At 39.1% G+C, this 12,331-nt stretch overlaps 1 protein-coding gene across 3 annotated transcripts; it reads left to right on the top strand.

Annotated features, from left to right (window-relative positions):
* The first annotated feature begins 471 nt into the window (after window positions 1-471).
* LOC122076732 (thyroid adenoma-associated protein homolog) lies at window positions 472-11,097 on the top strand. 3 transcript variants are annotated; one of them, XM_042642222.1, is made up of 5 exons: window positions 472-686; window positions 820-4,197; window positions 4,553-4,824; window positions 6,722-7,276; window positions 8,365-11,097. In XM_042642222.1, exons 2-5 carry the CDS (start codon window positions 832-834, stop codon window positions 10,799-10,801), a joined length of 6,630 nt encoding a protein of 2,209 aa, XP_042498156.1. In that variant the 5' UTR covers window positions 472-686; window positions 820-831; the 3' UTR covers window positions 10,802-11,097. The 3 variants fall into 3 exon arrangements, with proteins under 3 accessions (XP_042498156.1, XP_042498157.1, XP_042498155.1); XM_042642223.1 differs by having other exon boundaries at window positions 816-4,197; XM_042642221.1 differs by having other exon boundaries at window positions 781-4,197.
* Window positions 11,098-12,331: the final 1,234 nt, after the last annotated feature.

Below are 12,331 nucleotides of genomic sequence, written 5' to 3'. Positions count from 1 at the left end.
AGACAAGGTGCAAATGAAAGACGGTGAAATAGTTGGGTCAAGCATAAAGTCTAGGAAAGATCAATAGTTCGTTCTTCATATCCTCACTCTTCTTGAAATAGCAAGACTAATGGCCCACTACTGACCCCTTTGGAACATGAAATTCTCCAGCATCCAATGCGCATTCGACAGTTGACAACATCTATACACACATCCCAAACACTTCCAGAAGTCAGATGCACGCTGAAGAGAATCCTGGTCATGGCCCCTCATGGGTCACCTATATGGCACCGATAACTCCAAACAAGTATAGAACTCCCATATTTATTTATTAAATCTTAATTCTTATACTCAATTTTAATAAATTCCTATGATTTTGAGATTGAAATGTCATTGTTGCCCCAACCACACTCCAAAAACATAAAAAGAAAAAGAGAGGAGATTGAAGTGTCGTACGAGGTCAGCGGTCAGCCCGTGTTTGCCCTAATTCCCCGAGTCTCGACCTATTAACGAACCGGGGAAACCAAAAAACGTCCTCTGAAAGCATTCAATCCAGAGATTAGTTCATCATTTCTCAAGTTGCCGCTCTCTTCCTCGCTTCCTAATTGGAAGTAGGGGAAGAGTCATACCGGAGAAAATCTTCACCATTGTCGGACTCGAAGCAAACTTGCAATAAAGAAGCATTTCTGTCAACCAGCTTTGGACAGGTGAACATTCAATCTCAGTCTTCCTCTCCTCCGTTCCATTTAACATTCTGAATCTAAGGTAGCTTATTTATCTAATAAAAATCTTGTTTATCAGTTCATACTTCATTTCTTCTCACCAATTGATTGAAGCCAGGAGGAGCTAAGGATGTCTGCAAAATGGCGAGCTTTGCAGCACCGGCACCGGTGCACTTACAGTGCTTTGATATTCCCTCAGTACTTCATCGACTCCCTGAATCTATTGCCTTCGGATATATCCTCTCTAAAATTCTTTACTGAACTGAAAGAGTTGATTTCTCTGAACTCGACTTACTCTCAAGTTGAACACGTAAAGAAAGTCACTTCGTCTTTTGGAGAGTTGCTAAGCAGTAGTGGAGATGTTGTAGTTTCAGAGGCAGCCAGGTTTTATTTGGAGATACCGTTTCTTGAGAATTCTCAACCGTTGCACAAAACTCTAGTCTCTGTTCTCGCTAGAGCCCGTGATCACCAATCTCTAATTGCAAGTTGTATCCGATCGCTGTGTGATGAATATGGTGTTTTAGGTTCGAAAGGAAAGAGATTTTCTGTTTGTCGTGTGGCTCTGTCGTTGATGAGTTGCCCTAAGTTGGGCTTTTTAATGGAAATCGTTAAGGAATGCTCCGTTTCGGTAGCTTTGGATGTAGCTTTTGGTATTAATGCTGTGGTTTCCGAGACTGAAGGTGGCTATCGGCCTTCCCCCATTGTCATGGAGCAATGTCAGGAGGCATTGTCTTGTTTATATTACTTGCTTCAGCGTTTTCCCTCAAGGTTTACTGATCCCGTGGGTTGCCGAAGTAGTCTAATCCCTGAAGATTCGACCATATCTGAGATTGTTATGAAATCAATAATAAGAATATTGAATTCACCAGCCTTTTCAAGGGATTGCTGGGTGGCCGCAGGTGTGAGTTTCTGTGCTGCTCTCCAAGCGTATATGAATCCTCAAGAGCTTGCTTTGTTTCTAGTCAAGGTTTTCTACCATCAGACTAGCTGTTCAATTTCTGGTTACGAGAATGAATTCAGAAGTTCAGATTCCGGGTTACCTTATAAAGGAAATCTATGTTTAGAAATTGAGGAGTTCTCAGTATTGGGTAGGCTCTGCTTGCTGAGGGGAATCCTTACTGCAATCCCGCGGGTGGTGCTCAATACTCGATTTATATTATCAAAAGATAGTTTAGAGGATGTAGATTTTCATGGTAATAGGAATGACTTGATTTGGACTATACTATTTGATGGGATTTTGTCTGAGCTATGCAGTTATTGCGAAGATCCCATTGATAGCCACTTTAATTTCCATGTCTTAACAGTTTTGCAGATCTGCTTCCAACAGATAAAAACCTCAATACTAGCCGGACTTGTCAATCGGTCTGAAAATTATGACCCGCTCCCTGAGAACACGGGAACTCGAATATTGAGAATAATATGGAATAACTTGGAGGACCCTCTGAGTCAGACGGTCAAACAAGTTCATCTCATTTTCGATCTTCTTCTAGATATTCAATCCACACTTCCTTTGGCAGAGGGAAGCGAGGTAAGGAAGTCCTTCATCAGGAAGACTGCAGGGGATCTTCTTCGTCTAGGGGGGCGTTGCAAGGGAAGATATGTTCCTTTAGCTTCTCTTACCAAGAGGTTGGGTGCAAAAACTCTTCTAGACATGAGCCCAAACTTACTGTTTGAAACGGCTCATGCCTATGTAGATGATGACGTGTGCTGTGCTGCCACATCGTTCTTTAAGTGCTTCCTTGAATGCTTGCGTGATGAGTGCTGGAGCAGTTATGGTGTTGAAAGAGGTTATGTGATTTTCAGAGGGCACTGCTTACCTCCTGTTCTTTATGGACTAGTTTCTGGAGTTTCAAAACTCCGTTCTAACTTGAACACTTATGCGCTGCCTGTTCTGCTTGAAGTTGATGTGGATAGTATATTTGCAATGCTTGCTTTTATCTCGGGTGGAAGTGGAGATAAAACTGAAATGTTTTATCCCGAGCTTTCTGGTGGTGATAAGGATCTAATGGTTGACCAGCAAGTAGCTGCTCTTGTTTCATTAATGAAGGTATCTCGCTTGCTTGCACTGATAGAAGGTGACATCGATTGGTACCATGGCTCTTCAGTGCTTCAGGAAGAGGATGGTCTGGAAACAGAAGGTTGTGACCATTTTGCGTTTGTTTGTATTAAGGGAAGAAAGGTAAAAGTCATTGTGGAATGGCTAGTACTGGCATTGACCCATGTTGATGAAACACTCCGTATTGATGCTGCAGAGTCTCTCTTCTTGAATGCTAAGACATCTACGCTGCCTTCTGCTTTGGAACTGAACCTAATGAAGGAAGCTGTGCCCCTGAATATGCGGTGTAGCTCAAAAGGCTTTCAGATGAAGTGGACCAGCTTGTTTAGAAAGTTTTTTGCTCGGGCTAAGACAGCATTGGAGAGACAGTTTAAAGAAGGTCGCTGGCAGCCGCTACGATGCTCAGACAATTATAAAATGGACCAGGATAAGGGAAACAAGGAAAATATGGTTGATAGAGCTCAAAATCTTTTTTGTTTTATGAAGTGGTTGAGCACCTTTCTATTTTTCTCTTGCTATCCTTCTGCACCATATGAGAGGAAAATTATGGCCATGGAGCTCATCCTGATAATGATCAATGTCTGGTCTATAATACCCAATTCGCAAGGTATGTGTAGTTCCATATCTCCTGCAACCTGTCTTTATCCCTACAGTGAAGGGTTCACGCTACCTGATTCAACTTTATTGTTGGTTGGATCAATAGTCGATAGTTGGGATAGACTGAGAGAGTGTTCTTTTCGGATACTTCTAAATTTCCCTACCCCACTTCCTGGCATTTCCAGTCAAGACACAGTCAAGGAAGTGATTACATGGGCTAAGAGGTTGGTATGCAGTCCACGTGTCAGAGAAAGTGATGCAGGTGCCTTGACTCTACGACTTATATTTAGGAAGTATGTACTGGAGCTTGGCTGGACAGTTGGAGCTTTAGTTAACGTTGTTCCTCATAATTCACAATACAAACTAATTAATGGGGATACATCAATTTGTAGATTGAAATTCCCTGTGATAGATTATATACTATCCTTGATTGATTGGTTGCACATTGCTGTGGAGGAGGGAGAGAAGGATCTTTCTGAAGCATGTAAGAACAGCTTTGTTCATGGTATATTGCTTACGCTTCGATACACTTTTGATGAGCTGGATTGGAATTCCAATATTGTTTTATCCAGCTGTTCCGGGATGAAGGTTGCACTGGATAAGCTACTTGAGCTGATCATGCGGATAACTTCATTGGCACTTTGGGTGGTATCTGCAGATGCATGGTGTCTCCCTGAAGACTTGGATGATGTGGTTGATGAGACTTTTCTTTCGGATGAACCAGTTGAAATGGATGTAGCTATGTCTTCCCCAGAACTTCAGGTCAATAATTCAAAGCTTGTGGACAATGTCAAACAAGCAGAACAAGTTGTCATGGTTGGTTCTTGGCTTGCTATGAAAGAGGTACAAAATTTGTTTGTTTGGTGGTTTCTATCTTTCCTATATTAATGCATTTAGTTATGACAATGACAAACTTCATTTTGTCATCATTTCTTTCTCCATTTTACTGACTTTTACTTGTATGTGTTGGTGGATTGTAGCTGAGATCCATTTAGAAAATCAATGACTAGAGATTGGATTTTAGAGCTTATATAACTTGCGTTTGTACTTTCACTTTGCAGTTCAAGTTTTGAATTTCCATGGGAGAGAAAAGGAAAATAAGAAGTAGAAATCATAGAACAATTTCTGTATGCCCATATAACTTGAGGTTTTTTAAGAGATGGAACATTAATGGAGAAACGATGTTTTTGTTCTTCAGGTGAGTCTTCTCCTGGGAACCATCATAAGGAAAATACCTTTGCCGAGTTGTGCTTCTTCAGATTCAACCGAGCATGGGGAACCTGTTTGTGAAGCTATTGATGTGCCACTAGTTACAACATCTGATGCAATGCTTGACATTATACAACTTGAGAAAATAGGGAATCACTTCTTGGAAATCCTTCTGAAACTGAAGCACAATGGTGCTATTGATAAGACACGGGCTGGATTTACAGCTCTTTGCAATCGTCTACTTTGTTCAAATGATCCACGGTATATTTCAATTCATGCCCTTTGAAATCAGCGCATCTTAAATAGATACATTATTTCTTCGATGGATGCTCTATCAAGTTTGTTTTAATGATTCCAACATATTTCTCATTTCTTGTATCATCATTTTCCTTTTTATTTTTTCCATTCTTTATGAACCTACTTTAGTGTGGAAGAATAGAAAGAATGAGAAGTAAACCGAGGGTCATAAGCAAACCCATGCGGCTACATGATGGAATACAAAAATTGAAAAAGGGGGACTACAACTGTGCAAGTAATGCTACAGAATCAGAAGGGAATGCTAGGCCCAAACAAGTCCTCACCCTCATCACCCCATGCTTTGCAAGGTCATCCTCTATTTTTGATTTTCATTAGCTGATCTTGGCCTATGAGAAGTCTCTTTAAAGGAAAAATGCCTAATGTTCTTATAATGCGAGAAATCTCCATGGGCAATCTTTGCCGTTCTTGATCCACCCAAAAACTACAGCTGAGTCACCTTCCACTTTAATTTTAGTGAATCCTTCCTAATAGTTAATTCCAGATCCATTATCAAGGATATAAGTTCAGCCCTAATGGGTTTCCCTGTCTAGTGGGCCTGAATCTTCACTGATGACCCTCCATTGATGACCTAACCAGATCAATAACGCAGGAGCATGATCACCACCATTGGAGGTGGTCTGATATTCTATGTTGGCTTGTTTTGATAGTATATGGTTATGGGCTTTTGTTTTGAGTGTTTTTATTTGTAATGAAATTTTAGGTCCATTGGGGGTGCACGAAACTAGTATTTTAATTAGGTAGTTAATATTAGTAGGGGGCCCATTTTCTATTAGTTAGAAAATTATGTTATTAGATTGCTGCCAATCAGTTGTGGGGCCCAATTCTAGTTATTAGGAGTTTTATCTCTTTAATTTCTTAAGAGTTTAGTCTATCTAGGACTTCTTATTTCCTTATTGTTTGTAGGAGTTTCCAACTTTGGTTTGTCTTCAAGTTCCTTAATTGTTTGGGTGTCTTTCTTTTTCTATTTGTATTAGTTTTCGATTTTGAATGAGGCACTTTAGGACAGCCACCTCAGCCAATTGATGGGAAGGTTTAGGAGTCCTTTTTTATTAATTTATATTTCTGTTTTCAGCCCTACAAACAATGTAAAGGCTTGATGGCCTCCCTATAATTTGATAAATGAAATTTAGTTGGTTTAGTGCAAGGGTTTTGCCTCTTTTGTCTCCCTTCTCTCTTCTCCCTCTTCTTCTCCTTGTCTACGATCATTTTGACCCACCATAGCAGATCCATCCACCTGATCCGCATCAATCTCTTATGACCTAAGGACCCGAATTCCCCAGAGCGAACCCATCAGAGAATGAAAATAAAAAAATCCGAAATTGTTGCTAATACGAAGACAGTAGTTGATAGAATGGTGCATCATGAAGACCCAACTTCTGTCTAATGATGTTTAGATTATTAATTTTCTTTCTAGGACTTTTATATCTCCTTTATTGCTTTATTTTCAACTACCAAGCTCATCAGGGTTAGAAAGAAATAGTTAAACTTTTGCTGCTTGACATGCTAATTTAATATTTTTTTTTTGAATGCAATTGAATTGTTGTCACAACTGATTGCACACGGATATCCTTTACTGCATCCTTACATTATATTGATTTTTATATGGATATCATCTATATTTTCAATACTGCCTCAAGAAGTTGGATAACACTTTGTTGAGTTTAGTTTAGGTGTATCTATCTTATTTCTAATAACTACAAGTTGGTTTTGAGTGATAGTTAATCATACCCATGACTTTGCACATGCTGTTATTAATCCATAAAGTATGTGCATAATTGGTGAAGTCATCCTTTCACATTATACATTTTATTTTTTAACACTGGTTGATTTTTCTTCTCAGGCTTTGTAAAATGACAGAGTCTTGGATGGAACAATTGATGGAAAGAACTGTGGCCAAGGGACAGACTGTGGATGATTTGTTACGGAGAAGTGCTGGGATTCCTGCTGCATTCATTGCTCTTTTTCTGTCAGAACCAGAAGGAACTCCAAAGAAACTCCTCCCACGGGCTCTAAAATGGCTAATTGATGTTGCTAACATGTCTTTAACCAATTCATCCGGAGCTAATAGTCAGCAGGCAATTTGTGCTCCACCAATTCTGGTGGATGTGAGTGAAAATAACTCAAAAATCCGAGATGAGGGTGTGATTCCCATGGTACATGCATTCAATGTCCTCAAGGCTTCTTTTAACGACACCAATCTAGCAGCTGATACATCTGGTTTTTGTGCCGAGGCTTTGATTGTTTCAATACGTTCATTCTCCTCTCAATATTGGGAGGTTAGGAATAGTGCTTGTCTTGCATATACTGCCTTGGTTCGCCGCATGATTGGATTCCTTAATGTACACAAACGTGAATCTGCAAGGCGTGCATTAACTGGGCTTGAATTTTTTCATAGGTATTGTTGGTTATCCATTTTACCACTTTTCTTGTTCTTCGGGAGGGTGGGGGTTGTTACCCTAATCTAATTTGTGCCTTTTACTTTCTTCGAGTTTTAATCATCCAGTTGAAAAAAATGAAACCATAGAACTTCTTGAAAATTAATGCATGTGTTGAATGCTTACATATTCTGTTGATAGTTTTATGCTTAAGTTATTCTGAAAATACCCAAAAGGGGATGTATGCCTCTGAAATGATCGGACAGTGTTCTATTCTATGGTTATCTAGGATCTGGGAGTGGTTACTTGTTATATGGATATTTACTTTCCTGACTACTTTCATAAGAAATGATTGCATGATGGCAAATGCCATCTCCTTGTCTTTTGTTGTTATTCATGGTTAGGTGTCTTATTCTGAGTTATATGTCTTTGGCATTTTTGAACTAACAATATTTCCCTATTTTTTGTTTTTTCATAATGGAATACTCAGATCTCTGCGTAATGCTTAAATTTTGAACATATTTGCAGTTTTTTGGATTTCTAGGCAGTTTCTGTATATAGTCTCTTAGTCTAAATGTTCTTTGGATTTGAATCCTTTTATATGAATAAATTCAGCACCTGTGGACTAAGGAAAGAGAAAAAATTATTGCTGAATTATTTTACTATGGAATTCACCATGCCCTTACCAAGAATGAAAGGATAGCACCCCCCCTGTTCTATTGGTATTCCTAAGGAGAATTATTTGGTAAGTTAGTCATAAGTAGTATTTTGTCCATTCAACTCAAATATGTAACTAGTTGGTATTTCAATATTCAATATGCTGGTTTTGCTGAGAGGACTCATTTAATAAATAGCACTTTGTGTCAAGCACCATCCCTTTCTTTTTTAATGTGGATTACATGGGTTTTAAAGTAATATTTGTTTGTTTGTCTATGATTTATGGTACATGATTCAAAGTGATTGTTTTCTTAGACATGTGTTTATTCAAATAACCAAGGTCGTACGATGTGATTTATCTTCTGAGCATAATAATGCAATGGTGTTTGTCTCGAGATTCAATTATTTATTTCCCTTGAGGGTCAACTAATAGAATTTTTCATGCCTGAAGGTATCCTGTTTTGCATCCTTTCCTGTTCAACGAACTGAAGATTGCAACTGAGTTTCTTGTGGATGAATCCTCTGAACATTCAGGTTCAAGCATCGCGAAAGTTGTGCATCCGAGCTTGTGTCCCATGCTAATTCTTTTATCCAGACTGAAGCCCTCACCACTCAGTAGTGAAAATGAAGATGGTCTGGATCCCTTCCTGTTCATGCCATTCATCAGAAGATGCTCTACTCAAAGCAATCTCCGAGTTCGTGTTCTTGCATCAAGAGCTTTAGCAGGCCTGGTATCTAATGAGAAACTGCCAAATGTCCTGCTCAATATTGCCAATGAGTTGTCTTCTACACACCATATGACTAGTAACTCCATTTCAACTAGCTCAGTTAACAGAATTGATGGGATCCACATGGCTTCATTTAATTCCATTCATGGCATGCTGTTGCAGTTCTGTTCTCTCTTGGATAACAACTGCAGGAACTTGTCTGATGTCTCTAAGAAAGGTCGGATACTTGGTGACTTGATACAGGTTCTCATGACATGTTCATGGATTGGCAACCCTAGACTGTGTCCTTGTCCCATTCTTAACTGCTCATTTTTACAAGTTCTGGACCACATGCTTAGTGTTGTGAGGACATGTAGGAGTGAACATTATGGTTCTATACGTAGCCTCCTCCTTGAATTGTCTTTGCAATGCTTAGATGCAGAGGTTTCTCATGGAACCCCATTTTATGATCCAACTAAAATAGAACTCCGTAGGCAGGCAGCCGTCTCCTATTTCAATTGCATTTTTCAAGCATCTACAGATGCAGGTGATGATCTTCATATGAAGCCCCAGAGATGTTATCCACCTGCATTAGATTCATCCAAAGCACCTAAAATTGGGAATGCTGCTATCGTACTTGAGGAAAGACTAACACTTTCTTTATCTGATACATCTTACGAAGTTCGACTTGCTACGCTAAAGTGGCTTCTGAAGTTTCTTAAAGCAACAGGAGCTGGTGTAACCAATGGTCTATCTGAAATTGACGCCTACATTGTTCACCACTGGTCTAAAACTTATTTGCAGCCATCACTGATGCAAATCTTAGCAGTTGAGGAAAACCCTAGATGTACTTACTACATTCTGAGAATTCTTTTCTCTTGGAACTTGCTGCAGTTTCAGAAATCAGGTGACCAATGCAAGGGAACGATTTATGTTGGTGGGATGGATTATGATACAATATTTGAATTTTGGAATAATTTATTATCCTTGAACAAGTGTGCGAGACATTTGAAGACTCGTGAAACAATATTATGCTGCATGGGGATATGCGTGAAGCAGTTTTCTTGTTTATTCAAAAGCTCCTTTCCTTTTGATTTAGAAAAGAAAACCATTGATTCCAGCTTGCTTCATCAGCCAGAAAAATGTGCCAGTATCCTTGGATGCATCAATTCTTTTATTGTCCTAATTAAGAAACATAGTGCCGCATCTGAGCCAGTCAATATGCGCAAGGCAGCTGCAGAAGCCATTGTAGCATCTGGGTTGTTGGCAGAAGCTGAGTATGTGAGTTCTTTTGTCTCAAATACCCAAATCCCTTCAGAAGAAAAGTGTCCTCATTTTGATCCATCAGAAGCTGCTGACACTTATGCTTATGGAATACTAGATTTATGGTTCACGTGTATCAGATTGTTGGAGGACGAAGATGTTGGGCTAAGACAGAGTCTTGCTGAAGATGTCCAAATGTGTTTTACTTTAAAGGCATCTGGAAGAAGCCAGCAGAATGGGGTTGTTCCCACCCAGGTGGAGAAAGTGATTGAAGCAAGCTTTGAGTTTTTGTCTTCAATTTTTGGTCACTGGATTGTGTACTTCAATTATCTTTCAAACTTGGTTCTGGACACTGCAAGTTGCACACTAACCAGAGGAGATCTAGTCAGACGGGTTTTTGACAAAGAAATTGATAATCACCATGAGGACAAGTTGTTGATTTGCCAAATTTGTTGTTTCCATTTGGAGAAGCTTCCTATCTCCAAGTCTTGGGCAGTCAACGTGGACAAGGAGGAGGTCATGATTTTCTTGCAGAAAAGGAGACTGAGGTTTTACCATCATTTGGTATCTTTTTCTGGTGATTATTTAGGGGTCCATGATGGTGTTGATTGGATTGGCGGCATGGGTAACCACAAGGACACATTTATCTCATTATATGCAAATTTGCTCGGCCTTTATGCCCTCTCACAATGCCTCTTCAATGAAGAAGCTGAGATTGGTGTGCCTCTACTCCCTGACCTTGTTGAACTTGGAGGAACTATCAGACCGTTTGTTAGGAACCCGTTAATTTCTAACTTGTATTCATTGGTGATTCAATTACACGAGAGAAAGCTTGGCGTTGTGGAATCTTTCGGTAATGAATCCAGAGGTGATTCGTTCATCTGGGAAGGTTTTGATCCTTACTTTCTTCTGAGGTGAACTGTAATTTATACAATGCTGGCATTACCCATTTCAAGCTGATAGAAGAGTACAGCTTATTTCAAGAAGATTAGTACTAAATGTTTCTCTTTAGTGTTTGAAAAACATACAGCTCTTGTTCATCGCATAACTGGGGTTTTGCTTGCTGAGAACCCTTGGAAGGTAACGTGCTGCTGAAAGAAGAGCGAGCTTGAGAAATTTGGTAATGGTTATAAGTTAAATACACCACATTGTTATAATTTATAACATATTCCACATCTAGGAATGGAAATTGTCTTTTTTGTTTGACACATAAATACAAGAATACAGAGGTTTGGTTTTCCTTTCTCAACAAAATAAAACCTTATCTGTGTTGGGTTTTAGAAGAGATTTTATGGGTTATGAAGGGAAATTTCTTCACAGGGACTGCAGGGACAACCACCTAGAGACGATTGGGCACATGGAATAAAAGGTTCCTAATTATGAAACTGAGGATTCACATTAATCATCTCTTAACATGACATTCTAAAATCCTAGGATAACTACAGTTTCTGCATTAGACTGTCAATTCAAGCGGTAGGTCATCTTCCAAATGACATTCTGCAGGGCTAACTACGCTACCCCTAACAAGGAAGTTTCCATGATTCATTTCTCCACGATCTTTTTCTTCTTAGATATATAGGCCTGTGGTATGAATTTGTGCCCTCAGAAAGTAAGCAATTGTTATATGGTCATCTGTGAGGAATAGGAATTGCTCCATCCTTTTTTGTGTTTGTCAAGTTTGCCTTAAGGGAGAATTGATTGATCAAACTTTTATTCTTATTCAATGCTGCTGAAGACTCTTGTTGGATTCTCCTGGAACTCTTTAGTTTATTGGGTCTCTCCGATTCACATCTTTGGGCAAACATATGGTGCTTAGTTACGGAGGGGGATACTTGTATATTTATAGATTCAAACCACTCACCGCAGGACATTCTTGAGGCTCCGTTTGCTTGAAGGAGAATTTAAAGGGAAGGGAAATGAAATTTTCATACTTAAAGAAGGAATGTTTATAATCATTATCCCATGTGATTCAATGTGATTATATAAATTACTTGATTTTTATAACCATATTTGGTAATGATACATTTTACATATTATAGCAAAGGGTTTTGGATGTAAAATAAAGTGAAATTTTATAACCAAATATAGAATGATTTAAAGTAATTATATTATCACATGAGGTAATGATTACATATATTTCTTTGTTTGGAGATTTGCACAAGGAAATACCATGATTGACATGTTTAAGAGTGCCTTGCCTAGCTCCATCAAGAGGAACAAAACTTGATTGCAAGTTCTTCTCCATGGGGCACTGAAACAATCAGCAAACATGGCTGCGATTCCATCTACAGAGTTTAATTTTCATGGGAGCTCTATGAGCAACCTGGCAATTTCTGTTGACTTCGTGAGATTGTGTTGTATTTGATCATAGTCACATTGGATCCAATTCCCTTGCATATTCCTGCTTCAAAAAATAGAAAAAAAGGTGGGGGGCGAGGGAAGTGGGGG

This window comes from Macadamia integrifolia, chromosome 4 (assembly GCF_013358625.1).
Source record: "Macadamia integrifolia cultivar HAES 741 chromosome 4, SCU_Mint_v3, whole genome shotgun sequence".
Classification (NCBI taxonomy): Eukaryota; Viridiplantae; Streptophyta; class Magnoliopsida; order Proteales; family Proteaceae; genus Macadamia; species Macadamia integrifolia.
This window is presented reverse-complemented; position numbering and strand designations above follow the sequence as displayed.

Coding starts and splice junctions, on each gene's coding strand:
- LOC122076732 (XM_042642222.1), top strand. CDS start 832: ATGTCTGCAAAATGGCGAGCTTTGCAGCACCGGCACCGGTGCACTTAC. Junction 4,825..6,721: donor CTTTGTTCAAATGATCCACG/GTATATTTCAAT, acceptor TTTTCTTCTCAG/GCTTTGTAAAATGACAGAGT. Junction 7,277..8,364: donor GGGCTTGAATTTTTTCATAG/GTATTGTTGGTT, acceptor TCATGCCTGAAG/GTATCCTGTTTTGCATCCTT.